The 23,063-nt window shown below is 40.9% G+C and overlaps 1 protein-coding gene across 1 annotated transcript in view; it reads left to right on the top strand.

Moving 5' to 3' along the window:
• Nucleotides 1–5,054: 5,054 nt before the first annotated feature.
• The window catches only part of ELOVL2 (ELOVL fatty acid elongase 2), a 62,395-nt gene continuing 44,386 nt past the window's right edge, over nt 5,055–23,063 (top strand). Inside the window, exon 1 of the mRNA XM_025444526.3 lies at nt 5,055–5,151. Within this exon, the coding sequence (XP_025300311.3) occupies nt 5,149–5,151 (3 nt within the window). The 5' untranslated portion in view covers nt 5,055–5,148. The remainder of the gene's footprint in view (nt 5,152–23,063) is intronic.

Below are 23,063 nucleotides of genomic sequence, written 5' to 3'. Positions count from 1 at the left end.
TTCAATTTCACTGTGGGGAGGATGATCAGCACAGGAACAAATGAAGTATGTATCTTTTTGAGGATAAAAAACAGAAATGCAAAAGAGGTCAATTTTACCTATTTCATTGGTAAAATTTCTGGGCCACGCACTTGCTAACTTTATCTCATGCTTTAACATATGTAAGTTTCCTGGATGTAAATTCCTAGTTCATTGAATCGCAGCTATTATTAGAGCTCAACAGACCCCATGGGCATTAGTTTAGGTGGGTTTCTTCGCTGCTTGTACAATGTTTAGGACCCCCATCAGAAATGGGGAGATAACGCCAGAACCTATGAAACCCCAACTCCTAATGCAGCTGTCATGCTTAATACATGATAACTGGAACTATGTCTCCCATTGTTTTGGTAAACATTTCAGTTGCTGGTATGGGGCAGGCCTTGACAAAGTGAAGACTACATTTTTTTTCATGATATTGCTTATATAAATGATATCATTTGCTCGAGAACTGCATTTCCATTAGCTAATAATAATAATATTTCTCAAAGGTCTTTGGAGCTAATGAAATTCCCATTAGGATGTCACAGAAACCCCCCTGGCAAGCAGTAATAAAAAAGGGGAGGTAGGTCTGTATTAAATAGTAATTGAATGCTTACCATGTGACAGAAGCTAAAAAGACAGTTGAAATGATCATTTTAAGGCAAATTCTGATATAAGCTGAAGTATTTGTAGAACTAATCACAAATTACCTTTAACGAAACTAGTTACAATGCTGACGAATTATAATCAAGATTACTGTCAAGGGGTGTCTGGGTGGCTCAGTTGTTTAAGCATCAGACCCTTCATTTCGGCTCACGTCATGATCTCAGGGTTCTGAGATTGAGCCCCACATCGAATTCCACCCTGGGTGTGGAGTCTGCTTAGGATTTTCACTCTCCCTCTGTCCCTCTCCTCCTAAAATACAGCTTTTGTCATATGTACTTTTCTATTCAACTAATTTAGTGATAAAACCAAATAATATGCAAAAAATTCTTCATGACTCATTCTCCTGAGTTCTGACCTCTTCCCTTGGAAAGGACCAATCACAGTAGAGTCTTCTGTTAATTTTTTTCCTTTTCAGAGCCTAGATAAATAAAGAAATCTTTGAAAGTCATTCTAGTTAAGATAGAACATGGTATATTTAAAAAAGGAAATTGGGTAACAACAGTTGTGGTGGCCTTGTTGACACTGGCAGCTAGCCTAAGTATTTCCAAATGCTATTTATTCATGTTTAAATTTTGAATTTTTACATTGGTAGTGAACCAGCTCTTCATTTAAAAAATTTGTGTTTTTCCCATATAAATAGCACCATAGGTAACCAAAGAACACATGTAGGGGCAAATTTTTGGAAGCATTCTAGCTAATAAATGAAGAAGGAATGACATAGCTAGGATGTCACAATTTTGCAACTCTTAATGAATCACTGGATGTGGGCATTGAGCATCACCCAACACTTAAGCATCACAGGGAGAGTGACAATTGGATGTCATGTGCATCCTGATGGAAACACACACAGCCACCTCTGAATTTTCTTGTCAACAACTTCAATCCAATCAAGCCTCTGGAACTAGTTATAGTTATCAGTTTACAAAAACTCAGAGCTTAGAAGCACATGCTAACCTATACCCTGGAGGTGTGGTCAACAAAATCCAGACTGTGGGAAATGCTACAATACAAATTACAAGAAAATGAAAAGAGATGGGACACCTGGGTGGCCACCTGGGGGGTTGAGCGTCTGCCTTCAGCTCAGGTCATGTTCCTGGAGTCCTTGGATCGAGCCCCACATCAGGCTCCTCGCAGGGAGCCTACTTCTCCCTCTCCTATGTCTCTGCCTTGCTTTGTGTGTCTTTCATGAATAAAATCTTTTAAAAAGGGATACATGCTGTAAAAAAAAAAAAAAAGGAAAATGAAAAGAGATGGAGGGTAGAGATTAAAGAGACATAAAAGATATAGCAACCAATTGCAATGTTAAAAAAAGACAACCTTTGGAAATTTGTATACTCAATGTCCATAATTAATGCTGTTAATAACTTCTTGTTAATGTTTAAGATATTACAATGGTTTTGTGATTTGGGTTTTTTTGTTTGTTTGTTTAGGTAGGCTCCATGCCCAACTCTTGATCCTGAGATCAAGACCTGAGCTGAGATCAAGAGTCAGACACTAAACTGACTGAGCCACCCAGATGCCCCTTATGTGTGTTTTTAAAAAGATTTCTTCTCTAGTGATATATGCTGACAAATTTACAAACTATTATAACTGTGATTTGCCTCAAAATAATGGAAAAAAACACTACAGTATAATAGAACAGAGAAGAGAGAAGTAGGTAGTGGTATAGATGAAACAAGATTGGTCATGAGTAGATAATTTTTAAAGACGGGTGATGGATGCTTTAGAGTTCATTCATCTGTCTACTTTGGTAGAATCTGTCTAGAATTTTCCATAATTACAAAAAATTCAAATTGCATGAAGTTCATACTTCATCTGTTTTTTTTTTTTTTTTTTAGTTTTATTTATTTATTCATGAGAGACACAGGCAGAGGGACAAGGCTCCATGTAGGGAGGCCGACATGCGACTCCATCCCAGGTCTCCAGGATCAGGCCTTGGGCTGAAGGTGGCGCTAAACCACTGAACCACCAGGGCTGCCCTCATCTGCTCTTTCAAACCACAGAAAGTGAGTTTCTCTGCCGAGTTTATAAGGATTCTTTAAAGATTGGATTATTCAAAACAGCATGGTGTCCTAGAAAGAATCCAACAGGCTTCAGGTTGCATCCTGGCTTCCCCTCTTTCCAACCGCCTGACCATGTGACCCTGGGCACAATATTTGCCTTCTTTGGGCCTCAGGTACCTCATCTGTGCAATGCAGCTAGTCGGGAATGAGCTACCATTCTAAGTCATTCAGCATGGTTTATGTTAGATACCCAGGAGTTACCTGCAAATACCACATTTGAGCTAAAAGAATGAGGAGCTTATAAGCTGAGGCTGTCTTCTATAACTTCTGAATTAACCTTAGGATCCCTTCCATCTGTTTCCCAGATGTCAAAGAAGTTGCTCAGGTTGCAACGATGCACGTGGTTGAAATCTGGGTCAAGTAAGAGGCTTCTAGCATCCGAACCTCATTTAGCTCCTTCGTCTCTATTCCCTCTAGGAAGCTTGTTCATCAATACAGCGGTGAAGTAAAACAACTATTTCAGGATACAGGTGTTTCACCTTAAGTTCATTCCTATGTATTTTATTCCTTTTGGTACAACTGTAAATGGGATTTTGTTGAATGAACAATGTGAATGAATGAATGGAACCGACATCAAATTGTATACTTGGTTTCGACCTTATGGACACGTTTTATAAAAATATGTCAGCATTTAATACAATATCACTTTCTGGTTTCCAAGGGCATTAGATCAATAACAAGATCAATAATTTGTACTTTTGCACCAGGCATTTCTCTAGTGCTTTATTCATATTAATTTAATCCTAACAGCCATAGATAATGTGTCATGCTTATCACCATTTATAGATCAAGAAACTGAAGCACAGAGAATTAGATAACTGAGCCAGTATCACATAGCCAGTATGTGGCAGGGCTGACTCTTGAGCCCACTCACGGATGGTGAGATTTTAAGAGATTTGCTTAATATACCTACCTACCTGTTCATGGTCTAAAGCTATCCACTCCGTTTTTTGTTTGTTTTTTGCTATCCGCTCCTTATAAGCAAATATGTAACTGATTTTTAACACTCCAGCTACTGGAAACTCTAAATACTAGGTGGTTATGTGACAATTAAGTGTTAGCCCTGACATCTATGGTTATTCACTCTACTACTTCACAGAACTGCAAATACATCCTTAATATTTACGGTTCAGATTGCTAAAGCATATGTTGCCGGTATCTCTGTGTACGTCCAGATGCGGTGCTCCTGACTCTCAAGAAACATTTGCTTGCATTTCAGTTGATCACATCAGCCACACAAAAAGGCAAGCAGAGGGACACCTGGGGGGCTCAGTGGTTGTGCGTGATCCTGGAGACCCGGGATCGGGTCCCGCATCGGGCTCCCTGCAAGGAGCCTGCTTCTCCCTCTGCCTGTGTCTCTGCCTCTCTCTCTCTCTAGGTATCTCATGAATAAAAAATTAAAAAAAAAAAAAGGATCTGAGATCCCATACTTTCTGTTCACGATTAAGTGCCAATGTAACCACTGGGGGCATTAGCTAAGAAGTCCCTGGAGTGAGACCTTCCGCAGGCAGCGTCGGGTGAGACGCGAGTCAGACGCGGGGCTCACACTGACCCGCTCCCCGCCTTCTGCCGTCAGAACCCGACTGGCCCCGGGACCTAAGACGCGCACGTCCCACAAACCCGCTCCGGCACTAGCCCTTCCCGCTTAAAGGCCGCGGAGCCACCAGGAGGAGGAGCGGCGCCCGGACCCTCCACGGCCCCGAGCCTCCCCGGCCCCCTGACCCTCCCCGGCCCTCCACGGCCCCGACTCCCCACGGGCCCCGACCCTCCCCGGCCCCCTGACCCCCCACGACCCTCCACGGCCCCCGACTCCCCACGGGCCCCGACCCTCCCCGGCCCCGACCCTTCCACGGGCCCCGACCCTCCCCGGCCCCCTTGACCCTCCACGGCCCCCCACGGCCCCCGACCCCCCACGGGCCCCGACCCCTCCACGGCCCCGACCCTCCAGGGCCCCCGACCCTCCCCCCCTCCCCTGGCCGCCGCCGGGTCCCCGGGGCAGAGCGCACCGAGGCGGGCGGGCCGCGCGGGGCTCTGCGATCGTTGGGCCGAGGCGCGCGCCGGACGCAGGCTGGGCCTGCAAATCCTAGCCAGGCCGGCAGGGGGCGCCCGCTCGCCCGCCGCCCCGCCCCTCGCGCCGCGACCGACCGGCCGCCGGGGAGGGAGGGAGGGGAGGGAGGGAGGGAGGGGAGGGGGGAGCGCGGGCGCCCGAAACGGCCCTGGCGGTGGGAGCGCCGCGCGGGAGGCGCGCGGCCCGAGGGGCGGGGCGGCGGGCGGCGGGCGGGCGGGCGGGCGTGCGCGCGCCGGGCGTGGGCGTGGGTAAGAAGAGCGGGCGCGGCGGGAGCGGGGCACACGGACGGCGGCTACCCTGGACAGCGCATCCCGGCCGCCGGCGCCGCGGATCATGGTGAGTGCCCGCCCCGCCGCCCCGCCGCCCCGCCCCGCCGCCCCCTTCCTCTCCTCCGCCGACGCGCGGGGCGGGCAGGGGCCGGGCGGGGGCGCGGGGGCCGCGGGTTCGACCGCTGGAACCCGCGGCGCTCGGCGGGCCCGGGGCGGCCGCGGGCTCGGGGCTGGGTCCGGCCCCCCTCCGGCTCGCGGCCCGCGGCCCGCCCGGCGCCCGGGGTGCCCGACGCCCCCTTCCCCGCCCCCGCCCGGCCTGCCCCGGGACCTCGGGGGCTTCGTCCGCTAACGGCTGACCCGGTGCCTGCGGCCCGGGGGCGTGTCCCGGCCCGGCTGGGTCTGCCCGGGGCAGTCGGGAGGCTCCGCGGGTGCCGGGGGGGGGGGGGGTCGGGGGGGTCGGTCCTCTTGCCGACGGTCCGCTCGCCGGCTGCCCGGGCCCGGACCCTGTGCTCGCGCCGCCCCCCGCCCCCCGGGACCCCGGACCCCGGACCCCGGACCCCGGGAAGAGAAGGTGATGGGGTCTCCGCGTGGCTCTAATCTCCGCGCGCTCCTCGCTCCCGCTCCCCTGCCGCCCGGCAGCCCCACTGCGCGCTCCGCCCTCCCGGGCACCGCCGTCCCCCCGGTGGTACTTGCAGCCGGCTCCATCTCGAATTTCAGTCTTTTTTTTTTTTTTTTTCTACTCCACCCACCCCAGTTCCTACTTGCTTCATTCACCCTCCTTGCTCCTTTTTTTTTTTTTTTTCCTTCATTTTTGGCTTTTATTATTTGACGTGCTTTTTTTTTTAAGATCTTATTTTCATTTATTTTAAAGATTGTATTTATTCATGAGAGGCACAGAGAGACAGAGAGAGAGAGAGAGAGAGAGAGAGAGAGACAGGCAGAGGGAGAAGCAGGCTCCATGCAGGGAGCCCGATGTGGGACTCGATCCTGGGACTCCAGGACCAGGCCCTGGGCTGAAGGTGATGCTATACTGCTGAGCCACCCGGGCTGCCCATGATTTTATTTATGTATTCATCTCTCTCTCTCTCTCTCTCTCTCTCTCTCTCTCTCTCACGCACACACACGCACACAGGCAGAGGGAGAAGCAGGCTCCATGCCGGGAGCCCGATGTGGGACTCGATCCCAGGACCCCTGGATCACCCCCTGAGCCAAAGGCAGGCGCTAAACCGCTGCGCCACCCAGGGATCCCTGGACATACTCTTTTGTTTAAATTCTTGTTTACTGAACGTGTGCCCCCCCCCTCCCCCCGCCGGAATGTAAATGCCAGCATAGAGATTCTTGGTGAGCTGCTCTGTTTCTAGTACCTGCGACAGCGCCTGGCACATAGCATGTGCTCCGTAAATGAGAAAATTCACCCCGAACACCAGCATCCGGAATGCTGATGTACAAAGGGGAAGCGGCTGTGCACCTGCAAGGATTCTCTATCCAGTTGACAGCTACAGGGATGAGAGTCTCCAGCCAAGTTTGAGAGGAGGAATGCTCTTGGAAAGGAGGGACTCGTGTGGTGACCCTTAGTGACAAAAGTGTAGCTGGGCGTCTCTTAATGCTGGAGTCTGTCACTTCATGCTCTTGACACCTTTGCACACGGAGGGATAACGCGTTTTTAGGGCTAACTGGCTCTCTCCTTGGAGGCCTGAACCTTTGTTACAAAATATTACGAATTGTAATGAGTAAGGAAACAAGTCCAAGGATATCCCCTTAATTGGATGGAAGAGTCATGGGAATTAATCTACAAGAGCCAAAATAAGGGGCTAGCGCCTATTAGCTCTACCCTGTACTTGTGATACTACCTTTTTAGAAAAGTGTTTTTCAGAAACTGTGGGTTTTCAGAGGAGATATTTTTATGCATTTGTCCATATACAAGTTACTTAAAAAAAAAAAAAATGATGCCGGCAGTGGGAAGGCTTCTGGGGCTTAAATTCAAAAATAAGCTAGTGGGTCAGTTTCAGAAGGACAGTGCTTTGGCTCCAAATCCAACATGAAAAGTTGCTCGCGATGTCTGCTAATTAGTCTTATTCCAAAGCATATTATTTTTTTCCCCCCTCAAGTTCCCTTTTGTTTTCCCATCTCTGTGATGTAAATGTATAGCAATCCTTTGTTTTCAGCCTGGGGACATGTGTTTTTATAATCTGAGCCAGACTGCGTAGTAAAATTGTCTTGAAAATGAGTTTAGCAGTTCTGTGATTGCTGCCTTGGCCAGATAGGTAGTAAAGATGAAAGATGGAAAGGAAAGAATGATAAATTTGTCTTTGAAACTAAATCCAGCCACCAAACCTAAGTGAAAGACCCCTCATTCTTTTGATCCCAATTTATATTTATAGGGGATTTTATGTTATGATTCCAGTCAAAATATCAAGTCATTTTTTCTTCTACTCCTCAAAGCATAGCCTTTTTCAAGGAGTGTAAATCCCCTTTTAAGGTATCCAGCTGGGGATACTTAATTCTTGTTCTTTCAACAAAAGGTTGCAATTTCATCCCAGCTCCCTTGAAACCATTTTTTTTTAATTGAAGTTTAATTGAACCCTTCAAAATATTTGAATCAGTTTGGGAGGTTCAGGTGCTCTCATAGCCTGAAAGAGGGTGTTTAAAATTTAAGTGGCTCCATATCATGTTTGTTATATTCAGAACTCAGGGCCCTTCGGTGGAGGGTTGTGCCCAGGATCATCTTCAGCAGCCTACCGTCTAACTTGAAAGTTTTGGATTTTTTCGGAGTGGATTAAAAGGCAAGACCTTGCACCAGTAAACTCTAAACTCAACACAGTGAAAATATGCCAAATAGCTCAGCAGAATTCTGAAGTTACAAATTTACACATTTGTATCTTAATCAAACTAGGACATCACTGTTACTTCCCTGACTCTGACAGTGGACCATTCTAGTAAATTGTTAGTTTAAATATAACCATTTAACGATTTAAGAGTTGCAGAGGGTAAATTGTTCTGGAATTGTTGATGTGGCAGTTTAGACTTTGAGATCTGGAGGGAGTCACGGATTTGAACTCCAACACCAAGATTTAACTGTGTGACCTTGGGCAGGTTAACTTCTTTAGAACATTTTTTTTTTTTCTATAAAAGAAGACAATGGTATCATTTCATAACGTTGGGAGGAACGAAGAAGATAATGAACCAGATGTGGCTTGTATAGCTCTTTGAGCATTCAGTGAATATTATCTTTTATAATGACGTGTGTTGTTGCTCCCATATCTGGCTATTTCTAGTTGAAATGTGTCAGAATAATATCTGTAACTCTCTCCTGGTTCTCATCCCCTTATGTGATCCTGAAATGTATCTAGGATTGCTCTATATCAGCACTGTCCAGTAGAAATACACAAATTGCATCTGTAATTTTTTTTTGCATCTGTAATTTAAAATTTTCTTGTAATCATAGTAAGAGACAGGTGAAATTAATTTTAATAATAGACTTTATTTAACCCAATTCATGCAGATATTATTTCAACATGAAATAAGTGTAACAAAATTAGATATACTTTTTTTTCCCCCATATGAAGTCTTCAAAATCTGGTGTGTTTTATACTGACAGCACGTGCAGTTCAGGTGAGCCACGATTTCAAGTGCTCGGTAGCTACCTGTGGGGCCGAGTTGCCCCAGGTGATACTCATCTTCCAAATTTACCTCTTCTCTGCTGGCCCCTTCCCACTCGTGAGAACCTCACTGCCACCTAAAACCTGGTGTTACCAAAAGTCAGCTACTCACCTTTCAGACTGTCCTCTGTCTTCCCTTTGGCTGTTAGTAATTCCACCGGCTTTCGAGTCTACGGTGTCTGAAATCGGATTCTTACTCGCCTTTTTCTTTTATATTGTTTATTGTGTAACAGTCTCTCTTGTTGAAAGTCTCTTTACATCTTCTCTCTTCTCCAGCCCCCTCTCCGTTATTCTTGCCTTTCTTACAGATTTCCTCCTTTGTGGTTTCTTAGTTTTTTTTTTTTTTCTTTTTTTACCTTTTCACTTGAAGCTCATTATGTTTTCAAGGCCAGAGTCTTCATTTTCCTCTAGTAGCTTAAAACTTGGGGGTGGGTTGCGGTGGGGGTGCGAGGAGCTCTGATCCTACTGTGTTTCCAAGGCCCCCCTCCCTGCACTTCCCTTCCTTCTGCTCCTCCTGCCTCTAGAGAAAGGTAGTCCTCTACCTGCCAAGTCCCTGGGCTCCATGTTCTCACCATTCTCTCACAGCTCCTTTGTATACTAAGTTATACGTGCTTTCTATTTCATACCTTATTCCTATGTTTCACACCTTTATCAAATATCCAAAGAAATAGGATTCCTTTGACTGACAATTTGATGTTGAAATGACCCACCCAAGGAAAGAAGCACAGATAAAGGAAGGAAAAAAATAAACCATGGGAAGGGAAAATGAAATTATCCTTTGAGCTTTAACTACTTTTCAAGAACTGTCCGTGCACCTGATTAGTAATAACAGCAGCAACAACCACAACTATGTGACCCCTTACTCAGGGTATAGGAAACAGCACACTTGCCTCTCACCTGATGAACAAAGGCACAAAACAACAGAAAGGTTGTTTTGACTGAGAGTTAAGAAATCTAGTATCTTTCTAGTCTGGCTTTGTTTTTTTAAAATAAAGATTTTATTTATTTATTCATGAGAGACACAGAGAGAGAGGCAGAGACAGAGGGAGAAGCAGGCTCCTATTCAGGGAGCATGATGTGGGGGCTCTATCCCAAGTCTCCAGGATCAGGCCCTGGGCTGAAGGCGGTGCTAAACCTCTGAGCCACCCGGGCTGCTCTAGTCTGGCTTTTTTTATTGCCTAGCTCCATTCCCTAAATCACATAACTCTTGAGACACTATTTACTCATCTGCAAAATGGGGTATTCTCTTTTCACAAGATTGTTTTGGCAGACCGTGGAGCCTTCACACTGACTCTTCTTGCTGGCTGGCTCCCTCCCTCTGCCACTGAGCTCTATGGCTATCTTCTTAATTCCTCCTCCCCTCCTTCCTCCCCCTTCTCCCCCTTCTCCCCCTGCCAACACTTGTTATTTTTTTTCCCTTTTGATCCTAGCCATTCTGGCAGGTGTAAGATATCTCAGTGTGGTTTTCATTTGTATTTCCCTGATGATTAGTGATGTTGAGCATATTTTTATGTCTTTATGTCTTGTTTGGAAAATTTTCTCTTCGGGTCCTCTACCCATTTTTTAATCCTGTCATCTGGGGTTTCTTGGTGTTGAATTGTATGAGTTATTTATATATTTTGGAAATGAACCCTTTATTAGATACCTCATTTGCAATCATTTGCATCATTCCATTCAGTAGGTTGCTTTTTTGTTGTGTTGTTTTCTTTGCTGTGCAGAAGCTTTTTATTTTGATGTAGTCCCAATAGTGTAATTTTTTTTTTTTGCCTTTGTTTCCCCTGCCTGAGGAGACAGATCTAGAAAAATATCACTAAGGCCAACAAAGAAATTACTGCCTGTCTTCTAGGATTTTTATGGTTTCATGTCTCACATTTAGGTCTTTAATCTATTTTTGAGTTTTTTTTGTGTATGATGTGAGAAGGTGATTCAGTTTCCTTCTTTTGCATGTAGCTGTCAAGTTTTCCCAGCATCATCAATGAGAAGACTATTTCTTTTCCTGTTGTATATTCTTGCTTCCTTTTTCCTAGATTAATTAACCTATAGAAGCGTGAGTTCATTATCCTGGGCTCTCTATCCTGTACCATTGATTATGTGCCTGTTTTTGTGCCAGTACCATACTCTTTTGAGTTCTGTGGCTTTGTAGTAAGTATATTTTGAAATCAGATTGTGATGCCTCCAGCTTTGTTCTTCTTCAGATTGCTTTGGCCATGCAGGGTCTTCTTTCTGTGGTTCCATACTAACATTAAGATTAGTTATTCTGAGATGTGTGAAAAATGCTGACTCGATGGTGACTGCATTGAATTTGTATATTCCTTTGGGTAGTATGGACATTTTTAACAATATTATTGTCCCAGTCTATGAGCATGGTATATTTTTTCATTTGTTTATGGTGTCTTCAATTTCTTTTATCGGTGTTTTATAGTTTTCAGAGTATAGGTCTTTCACTTCCTTGGTAAGGTTTATTCCTAGGTATTTTATTCTTTTTGGTGCAATGACAAGTGGAATTGTTTCCTTAATTTCTCTTTCTGCTTTGTTAGTATATAGAAGTGCAACAGACTTCTGTATATTTATATTTTGCAACCGTACTGAATTCATTTACCATAATGGCATTTTGGTGAAGCCTTTAGGGTTGTCTGTATATAGTATTTTGTCATCTGCTAATAGTGAGTTTTCCTTTTCCCCTACCCATTTGGATACCATTCATCTATTTTCATTGTTTGTTTGCTGGCACTTATAGTTACTGTGTTAAATCAAAGTGGTGACAGTGGGTGTCCTTGTCTTGTTCCCGATCTTAGAGGGAAAACTTTGTTTTTCACCATTGAATATGATGTCAGCTCTGGTTTGTCATATATGGCCTTTATTATGTTGACATGTATTCCCTCTAAGCACGCATCGTTGAGCATTTTTTATCACGAGTGGATGTTAAATCTTGTCAGATTCTTCTTTCCGTTTATTGCCATTATCATACGATTATTACCTTTTGCTTCGTTAATGTGGCATATCACATTGACAGATGTGCAGGTATTGACTAAACTTGCTCCCCAGAATAAATCCCACTTGATCTTGGCATCCTTTTAATGTGTTGTTGGAATTGGCTTGCTAATATTTTGTTGAGGATTTTTGCATCTACATTCATCAGGTATATTGCCTATAGTTTTCTTTTTTTGTAGTGTCTGGTCTTGGTATCAGGGTAATGCTGACCTAGAAGGTATTTGGAAGCTTCCTTCCTCTTCTGTTTTTTGGAAGAGTTTGCGAATTGGTGTTAGCTCTTCTTTAAATGTGTGGTATACTCACCTGTGAATCCATCTGGTCCTGGGCTTTCGTTTGTTGGGAGGTTTTTGATTACTGATTGAATTTTGTTATTAGTAATTGGTCTGTTCAAATTCTCTGTTTCTTCCTGATTGACTGTTGGAAGATTGTATGTTTCTAAAAATTTATCCATTTCTTCTATGTTGTCATATAATTTTTGTTGGCAAAAATGATTTTTCTTAGTAATCTTTTATGTTCTTTGTATTTCTGTGGTGTTCGTTGTCACTTCTCTTTCATTTCTGGTGTTAGTTATTTGTGTCTTCTCTTTTTTTCTTGGAGTTTGGCTAGAGGTTTATCAATTTTATTTATCTTTTCAAAGAACCAGTTCTTGATTTCATTAATCTTTCCTTTTTTTAAAAGAAATCTTTCATATATTCCTCAATCTTTATTATTTCCTTCTTTCTGCTGATTTTGTGCCTGGATGATCTATCCATTGTTGTAAGTGGGTGTTAAAGTCCCCTGCTGTTATTGTATTACTGTCCTTTTCAATATTTATATATTCACATGCTCCATTGTTGGGTGTATAGATATTCACAATTATTATGTCCTTTTGTTATATTGATCCCTTTATCATTATGTAATGTCATTCTTTATGCAGTCTTTGTTTGAAAGTCTGTTTTGTCGATAGCTAGTTTGGCTTTTTAAAATTATTCTTTTGCACCTCTCTTTGCATGAAATATTTTTTTCCATACCTTCACTTTCCATCTTACGTATTTTTATATCTGCAGTGGATCTATTGTAGGCAGCATGTAAACATATTGGACTTTTTTTTTTTAATTTGGTCATCCTGTATCTTTTGGCACATTTAGACCATTTACATTTAAAGTAATTATTGATAGGTATGTACTCACTGCCATTTTGTTAAATGTTTTCTGGGTTTTTTTCTTTGTTCTCTGTTCCTTTTCCCCCTTGCTCTCTTTCCTTGTGGTTCATGGTTTTCTTTAGTGTTATGTTTGCCTTTTTTTCTCTTTGTTTTCTATGTATTTGTTAGAGGTTTTTGTTTGTGGGTTCCATTAAGTTCATATATAACATCTATACAGCAGTTTATATATATGTGTGTATATATATTTTAAGATTTTATTTATTCATGAGAGACGACACAGAGAGCGAGAGACAGAGGGAGAAGCAGGCTCCATGCAGGAAGCCCAATGTGGGACTTGATCCTGGGACTCTGGGATCATACCCTGAGCCAAAGGCAGACGCTCAACCGCTGAGCCACCCAGACATCCCTACAGCAGTTTATATTAAGTTGATGGTCGCTTAAGTTCACACACATTCTAAGAAAACTATTTGTGCTCTTCTGTCACATTTTATGTATTAAGTTCCCTTAACAAATCTTTATGATCGATTTTGCTACTTTTGTTCTGTAACCTGCGTAGTAGCTTTGTTTTTTTTTTGTTTTTTTTTTTTGCGTAGTAGCTTTGTAAGTGATTGTTAAACTATATTTACTGTATGTTTGCTTTTATTCATGAAACTTTGTCCTTTCATAATTTTCTAATTCTGAAAATTTCATAATTCCAATTATGACTCTTCCTTTTAATGAAGTCCCTTTAACATTTCCTCTAAAGCCAATTTAGCAGTGGTGAACTCCTTTACCTTCTATTTGTCTGGGAAACTCTCTCTCCTATTCTGAATGATAATCTCGCTATTGTTGTTGTTTTTCCCTTTCAACGCTTTGAATATATCCTCCACTGTCTTCTGGCCTGCAGAGTTTCTGCTGAAAAATTAGCAGATAGCTTCCTGGGATTTCCCTAATTCATTTGTGATTAGTTGCTCCTCTCTTGCTGCTTTTAAAATGCTCTGCTTAGGGAATCCCTGGGTGGCTCAGCAGTTTAGCGCCTGCCTTTGGGCCAGGGCGCGATCCTGGAGTCCTGGGATCGAGTCCCACGTCAGGCTCCCGGCATGGAGCCTGCTTCTCCCTCCTCCTGTGTCTCTGCCTCTCTCTCTTTCTCTATCATAAATAAATAAATAAATCTTTAAAAAAAATGCTCTGCTTATTTGTAATCTTTAACAGTTTAGTTATTACATATCATGGTGTGGATCTCCTTGGTTCATCTTGTTTGGAGCTCTCTGCTTCTTGAACCTAGAAGTGTCTCCTTCTCTAGGTTAGGAAGTGTTCAGCTATTATTTCTTCAAATATAATTTCTGCCCCTTTCTCTCTTCTCCCTCTGAGACCCATACAATACAAATGTTCCTTCCCTTGGTGTTGCCCAATAGATCCCTTAAACTTTTCTCCTTTCTTTTCTTTTTCTATTCTCTTTGCTTTTTTGCTGTCCAGCTTGGGTGCTTTCTATTACATTGTCTTGTAGATTGCCAATCTGTTCTTCTGCATCCTCTAATCTATTGTTGACTCCCTCTAGTGTATTTTTTCATTTCAGTTATTGCTTAGTACTTTCTTAAATAGAGTGCTTAGGGTAGTCTAATTAAAACTAAAACCTGTCTTACCATATTCACACATGCCTGATCCCCTACACTCCTATATTTTTTTCATAGCACTTGATTTATTCATTTATATAATACTTGGTACCTTTTAATAATTATTATTTGCAGTGATTTTTCTGTGTCCCTTCATGACATGTCCTTTCATGTCCCCTTTTGTTTGCAAGCTTCATGAGGAGAGATTTTTGTTTGCTTTGCTTAGTAAAGTATCTCAAGTATCTAGACTAATGCCTAACCTATGGTAAATGCTAAACAGTTATTTGCTGATAAAGTGAAGGCCAGTTTTGCTGGTTTTCCATGCAATGCTCTTTTCTCATCAATCTCATTTACTATCCATAAAATATTAATTTGGATATGCATATCTGCTTTGCAAACATGTCCATATACAGTTCTTTTAAAGACCATTATCTCTTAATGCATTTATAATTATTTATCATAGTCGAGTTTAGGCATGTTTCAGTAATGTAGTTGTTTCATCCATGCATATATACTTGTGTAACTTTTTAGTAAATGATGATGTATATGTGTTCCTACAACTATATTTACATTTCACAATCATTATATTTGTGGAAAGGGTCAGGTTATGTCATTTTTAAGTAGTGAAACCTGTAATTTTAAGTTCTTCTTGAAATTAAAATGTGTATGCATTTCTATAATTATATTTTCTTCCAGTAATATAATTTGTAGATGGGGCCAAGGTATGTTGTTATTTTTACATAATGAAATCTACAAGTAATAACATTAAATTCTTACTGAAATTGAAAATGAATATCTTAATAGTAATATAAACAAAGCGATGCTTTATGAATTTACTGAGTAATTATTTTGATTTTTACATATATGTTGTTTTGGCTTTTAGTTATCACTTGAATACACTGCAAGTGTACTTATTTTATATTTATTAATCACTTAATGTGTGTAGAAGTGCACTGGAAAACATTTACCTCTTTTGAAGCCTTACAAAAAACTTTTGAGAGAGGCAAGTCCTGTATTAATGAACCTACTTTACAAGTGAGAAAATTGAGTGTCAAAGAATAAATAATTTATCTAAGGTCACATACTAGAGGTAGCAAAACCAGATATAAATCTTCTCCAAAAACATTACCTGTTTTATTCCATATAGACTTATCCATGAACTAGTGTAAATGTATTCTTCTCATAAAAATGTGATGAAAGCCATAGTACTCTTCTCTATTATCATAGATGAGAATGGACGAATCAAAATGACTTTCCCATGTAGTTTCTTCCCCGCAAATTGTAAGAATAGATGGATGGATAGATAGGTAAATATATATTTGTATTTATATATATAATATCTGTCTTTGCATGTTACATAGATTATATGTATGTATTTAAATATGTAAACAAATATATACAACCTAATGATCCATTTCCAATATTTGGAAAATGGAGCACGCCAGGAAAAGTGTTTGTGTTTTTTTTGTTTTGTTTTGTTTTGAGAGAGAGAGAGAATCTCAAGCAGGCCCCACACCCAGCATGTAACCCGACAGGGGGCTTGATCTCATGATCCTGAAATCATGACCTGAGCATATATTAAGAGTTAAAAGCTTAACCAGCTGAGCCACCTAGGTGCCCTGCAAAAAGTGTTATGTTGTTCATGGTCACTTACATTTAAAATATGTACATATGAAACTTAATCCACTAGTGTGATAAATGTATTTATTAGTATAATAAATAGAACACCCATCTAGCAGACAAATAATAAATTTGCAAATAAGTAAAGTGGTTTACTGTTTTCCGACAGAATGACTACAGTATTAAGACACTGATCAGAAGGGCACCTTAGTTAGGCATCTGATCTAACTCAGGTCATGATCTCAGGGTCAAGAGACTGAGCCTTGTGTGGAACTCTGCACTCAGTGGGAAGTCTAGGATTCTCTCCTTCTCCTTCTGCCCCCACCCCCACAAATAAACGAATGAATAAATAAATCTTTTAAAAAAAGACCTTGATCAGAGAGACCAATGGTAGCTTTGCACATAAACTTTTGTTTCATAATGACACTTTATCAACTGAGTTTACTTGCAACACTTAAAGACTTAAATGATTGATTTTTCCATATTGCTAAGCAATTTAATCTTTGAGTTTAACAGATATTATGACTACTTGGGGATCCTTAGTTTTTTGGCAGGGTCAAAAGTTTATCAGCTGTTACACTCAAGTTAGATTAGTTAGAGTTAGTTAGTTAGAGTGAGATTAAAAATTAACTCAAATTTCAAACCTTTAAGAAGAAAACAGAAGGTGTCCATAAAGCAAAAATAGGCCATTTTTAATTGTCCAGAAAAATTAGTTCTGATCAGCTTATTTTCTTTGCCTCTGAGAGGTCTATGCGGTGTTCTCTGACTGGTGGGAAGAGGGAACCTAGACTTTGACCTTTTCTGCCCTCATTCAGAGGCTTTCCTTAAATTGTTACAGGGAAGATTTATTCTTTTGGGCTAGCAGCTTCCTTGATTTTTGGAAATGCACATTTGGGGAATGTTTTAATGTCAGTGGTACAGTTATGCTTAAGGGGGTGGGGGTGCTTTGGGCTCTCAGGAAAATATTCAGTTGCGTTTCCTTCTAGGACAACCCAGTCAAGATTGCCCTTAGGGGTTACTTCACATCCCTTCCTCCACAGGCTAGGGATTGTTACTCCTTTGTATTCTTCAAGGTAAGCATTAGCCCCTTTCTCTTGATCATTTTTGTGCTCAAGACTCCTAAAAAGAAATGGCATGTATCACAATTTACTTTGAGATTAACTGCCTGAAGTCTGTTTCAAACTCACTAGTGCAAAGCAACCATACTAGTTTAAAAAAAAAATTTTTTTTTAATTTAAAAGTCTATCTATCTATATCTCCAAACCTACAACACAGGTAACTTCTTTATTGAACCAAGAATGTGGTCAGGACCAGGCGGTGTTTGGTGATTGAGGAGTCAAAGTCATCACGATTGATAAGACTGAGATCAAGATTGTGTTTGTGATACCAGAGTACTCAGAAGATGAGTCAATTTAGTGATAGGAGAGAAAAAAAAAAAAAAAACAACAACAAACCAGTTGTCTGACAGGTAGTATGGATAGAAGGAGCAAGAGCTTGGGACATGTTTAAATGAATATTCTCAAACTAAATGAAGCCTGACCTACTGAATCACAATCTCTGCATGGGGGGCTTTGGAATTTGCGTGCCAGGAATCAAGTCCATAGAAATCTGGAATCCAATATTCTAGGGGTTCAGAGGAATGAACTAACAAAAATAATTAGTGTATGCTTCATGAAGAAGTTGGGATTGACACTAGATCTTGACTAGGTTGGATTTTGATGTATAGGAAAAGGAGGAATGTAGAATCAAGCAATGGTTACTTCCATTTAGGGGAAGTAACCAGGTAAGGATCCAGAAAGCAGTAACATATATTTGAGAAACACTACACTGTGAGCATCTTATGGACAAGGCCATATGTCCTTCCAGAGCCTAGCTTACATTTAGGTGCTCAGTAAATGATTTTTGAACTGTGAAGGTTGTGGACCAACAGGGGCATGTGATGGGTCAAGTTGGGTTTTTGAAGAGTCTTGAATCTGAGGCCAAGAAATTCCTTCCAGATTTTGTAAACAAAGTTTTTGAAATGGAGAGTCAAATGATGACAGTGTCAGTTAGGATGATTAACCTGGTTTCTGTAATACATGGGCTGAGAGAGCCTGGATAAGGAGGTTATAAAGGGGTTGAACTAATATGTCAGTACTCCCTTATTTTCATGTTGTCGACATTTGAAAAAGTTATTTCTTGAACCACACACTCCTGGGTTTAATTCTCTATCTCCTCTATAAAGTGTGTTATAATAACACATGATGAAGATCGGATCACATAAGATAGCCTGTTTATAAGCTCCTCATAATATACAAGGTAGCTGATGGTGGATATTCAAAACTGGTTTCTGTAACCCACAGAAACTCAGTCCTTTTCATCGTTACAAACCTAGCTTTTTCTATGTCTGCAAGAGAGAATTTCTGTTAAACTAACTTGATTAATCTACATTTACTGACATTTTAAAAATCTTCAAGTTCCTGTGACCATAGATCTTAGTTTAATTCAGAACATTTTCTGGAGAGAAGGAAAAAGTAATGAAGATTTCTTTTTTTTTTTTTTTTTTAAGATTTTATTTATTTATTCTTGAGGGACACACACAGAGAGAGAGGCACAGACACAGGCGGAGGAAGAAGCAGGTTCCATGCAGGGAGCCCGACGTGGGACTCGATCCTGGTCTCCAGGATCACACCCTGGGCTGAAGGCGGCACCAAACTGCTGAGCCACCTGGGCTGCCCAGTTAATAAAGATTTCATTGTCTGATATTTAGTACCTTTTCTTCAGGCTGCAGAAGTTCTGTTAATTAGCAAAACATGAAAAACCAAGCTACATGCTAGTTTCAAAACAGTTTTTCCTGCTGAATAATTCTCACCTATCCATGCACTTGTGTTAGGAAACTGAATGTATTTTGAAAATCCTGAGAGCTTCACATAATCAGATTAAACCTTAACTGTTTGCCCAACTGCCTGCATCAAATTGCCTACATCTTGAGCTTCTTAATAGTGCTTAACCTAATGTCTTAACCCCTAAAAATTTACCCTACAAGAAAACATACCTTCCTCTCTCTGCCTTGCCCCCTGGATCATCATCATTTCAGTACTAGAACCCTAAATAGAAATTATTGGATTTGCATACTGTATTTGAAGTAATGAGGAAAGAGAAAACATATATACATAATTTTTTTTCCTAGATTTCCCATGTCAGCTTGGAAGCAGTGAAAATTGATTATAAACGTCAGTGTATGGATAAAAATGAAATAAGCAGACAATATAGGACTTACTTTGCATGACCTAGGAGGAGACTGTGTTAGACTAAGATGAGGGGAAAAAAAGGGAAGACCCATCAGACACATTGAGGGCAGCAAAGAGACCAGCCTGGCTGGTAGGAGGCTGTTGCATCAAGGACTAGACCCAGCAAGGCCAGAGGAATAAAATCTCTGGGTTTCTGGTTCAAACTCCGTGATGCCCTCTGGCATAAAATTCTTTCCTATTATTTCATCTTACATGGCTTGACTCCCTATCAGTTCATTTTCAAATCAAATAGGATAGCAGCTTCAGTTTCTGGCATCATCCCCAGTGGTGATAATCAAAATGTCCTTTTGATCCTGTAAACTTTTCAATTTACAGAACACTTTCAGAACATCCTCTCAGTTGAGGTTATTTAGTTAGTTGCTTTTGTATTGTCTTTATTTACTTATCACTTGTGCCCCTCACCTCACACTACAATATGAGTTCTGTAAGGGCACAGACTTTGTATGTCTGGTTTACCACTGTAATTTCAGTGCTGGGGTTGTGCCTGTGTGTAATAGACACTCAGAATACTCGTTGGATAAATGGACAGCTGTGTACAGTAGCTCTCCCTTGTTTGAGGAAACTGAGACTCCAATTCTTTTATCAGGAGTCCTACAGCTAGCAAGTGGTGGATTGGGGAATTCAGACCCTTTTTATACCTGTGTCTCTTGTCTTCTACTCTGTTGCTTATTTCATTACACCGGTTGGCTTTCCTGTGTGTGCTCCTAAAATGAGCACAACCAGTGGCTTTCCTGATACTCATGGTATTTTCAGTATGACTTATACAAACCATAAAAAGTGACAGGCTTGACCGTATCAACATTTAAAATTGAGACAGTAAAAGACACCATAGGCAAATATTTTAAAAAATCAAGCAACAGGGGTGTCTAGGTGCCTCAGTCCAACTCTTGATTTCAGCTCAGGTCATGATCAGGGTCATGAGATTGAGCCCCACGTAGGGCTCCACAGTCCCCTCCCCCATGGGGCCTGCTTGAAATTCTCTCTCTTCCTCTGCCCCTCCGCCCCCAGCTTGCACACATCTGTATGTGTGCACACCCTCTCTCTTTAAACAAAATATTTTTTAAAAAAATCAAGCAACAGACTAGGAGGTAGTATTTGCAATCTACATCAATATAGGTTGTTATATATACAAGTGACTTTTATAAATCAAACAGAAGACAAGCAATTCATTAGAAACATATGTAAGAGTTATTAAATGGCAGCTCGCTGAAGAGGAAACCTGCACAACCAGGAAACTTTGAAAGACACACCACTGCAGTAGTAGCAAGGAAATGCAAATTAAAGCCATGCCACAACCCTGAACTTGGGAATAATTTAAAAGATAGGCAGTAGCAAGTCCCATAAATTCATAAGAGCAATATGGTAGTTTTTACTAAAATCGAACATGTATTCCCCAAATAATATAGCAATTCCACAACTAGACTTCCTTTCAGAGAAATTCTCACTTATGAAACAAGGAGATTTGTACAAAGCAGCATTGTTTGTAATAGAAAACCCAGAAACAACCTAAAATTCCTTCATAAGGAAATGGATAAGTAACAATATAAAATATTCACATGATGAAATATTATATAGCAGTTACAGTGAATGTACTAGATTTACATATAATATCATGAATAGATTAAGCTACAAAAAGATAAGTGTGATATGACTTCTATATGTATCTTTAAAATGTATAAAGCAATGCTGTTTTTGTGAATATATGTATATAAATGTATAGAAACTTGGACAAAAAGGCCTAACATATTTATTAAAACAGTTACATCTGAGGAAGGAACGAGAGACAAAAGATTAGGGAGATTTACAAAGGGAATGACAACTTTATCAGTTATACTTTGTTCCGTAGTTCCAAGTACCTAGTAGGTACATTCAAGAAATATTGAATTAATTTGAAAAGATTTGAAACTGCTATGACACAATTTTCAATGTATGTGATATATTTATTTTGTTGTTCTCCACAGTTTTTGCCTTTACATTTTTTCCCAAGTTAAAAATCAGTTTGGATTTGGCATCTGCGTTATAGTGTCAGGTCAGAGATGTGTTATGTATAGAACACGTAGGACAGATGAGTCACAAGGCAGGAGGGCCTTCTTTTGTTTTCTTAAACCCTAGTCCTTTTCTCTTGGCTGACTGAATTAAGCTTTCCGAGGTCAGACTGGTGGCATCTGTGCAGTTTTAGAGAATGAAAGGACTTACTGAACCAGGGCATGTTGGTCATTCTCAGTGTCAATTAAAGGAATAAGGATATTTTCCTATGTGCAAAAAGAGAGTGAATAGCCATATACTGACAACGATAGCAAATAAGTTGCATTCTTACTGTTTCCCAGGTTCTGAGAACCTTTCCTGCAGCCACTCATCCCCGCAGCAGCCCTGGGAGTTAGCAGCGTCATTTAGTCCTTTCCTTCATAAGCCAGTTAATCAGTAGGAAAGAAAGGAAAAGCCTGTGACCCTTATTACAACTTGGAGGCAGTTTACTCTTCTGAGGGGTAGACTTGGGACTCAAATTATCCAATCAGTCATCAGCCCATTTGTCTACACCCTTCTAGCTGAAGACTTTATCGTCAGAGAAGATTGTGCATCTTATACCTAATGTATTCAACTAACTAATGCTTGTGGAAGGAGGAAGGAAGGAAAGATCAGATGATACAGTAGGGAAGAGGAGGAGGGCAGGAAAGGAGGCTGGGAGAAGCTGGCTTCACTGAGCCTGGCTAGCCAGGAAAGGCATTGCTGTGAGATGCCTGTTGTCAATGTATGAGGGGCTCTCAAGTGAAAGAAGAAAAAAAAAAAAGCACCAGCTGTGTGGAGTTTCAGGTTGATGGGGGAACCGTTGAACAGAGAAAGATTTTTGGCTCAAAATAAGGGTTTTCTGCAAACAAAAAACATTTTAAAAACAGAATGTGCTACCTTGCGAAGTAGTGAGAAAACTTTCTCAGGAGGTTTTTCCAGGAAGATGGGTGAATTTCTATCAGAATTATCATAGAAAGTGGTTATTTCCATCTTTGGGTGGAAAGTTGAGTTAGATGTCCATGATTCTCCGAATTTATGAGCGCCAGTAAGCTGCTCATTGATTCAACTGAGGTTCAAAACATCATTCTGTATCTTTCCTATGTTTCTATCCATCAGAAGAAGTCTGGACTATGCAGGGCTCATTCGTATGGCTTTATAGTGCTGCTTTGTGATGGGAAAGGAACTAACATTACTGTAATATTTTAAAAGTTATTTTTCACAAAACAAGTGTAAGTTTAAGAAATGGAGAAGTAATCACATCAAAAATTTCAAATTTAGAAATTGGCAATAAATCCTGATATTTCTTCAATTTTTGTATGTTGCATATATATAGAACTAAAGGCTCTTTTGTAGGAGTTAAGAGTGTGGAATTACACGTGGATAATAGCACAAAGGTATACTTATTTTACTAATTTTAAAATGTAGTAGGATGCTTTGAGGCATATCCATGTTCCATGAATACTTGTCATAAAGTCTTTGTTTCTAGGTAAATGGCACTCAGCAGTCGCTAATTCAATCATAAGGGAGGGTGTTTTTTTTTCTTGTATTATGTAAATGAGGTTCAAGATGACAAAACTTATTGTTGCCAGAGTCAAGACAGACAAGAACCTGGGTTTCTTAATTCATATTCCAGTGCTTTCTGCCTCATTGTGACAATTACTGATTTGATAGTGAAGCAG

This window comes from Canis lupus, chromosome 35, assembly GCF_003254725.2.
Source record: "Canis lupus dingo isolate Sandy chromosome 35, ASM325472v2, whole genome shotgun sequence".
NCBI lineage: Eukaryota > Metazoa > Chordata > Mammalia > Carnivora > Canidae > Canis > Canis lupus.
The sequence above is the reverse complement of the archived record's forward strand: the minus strand, read 5'-3'. Positions and strand labels throughout refer to the sequence as shown.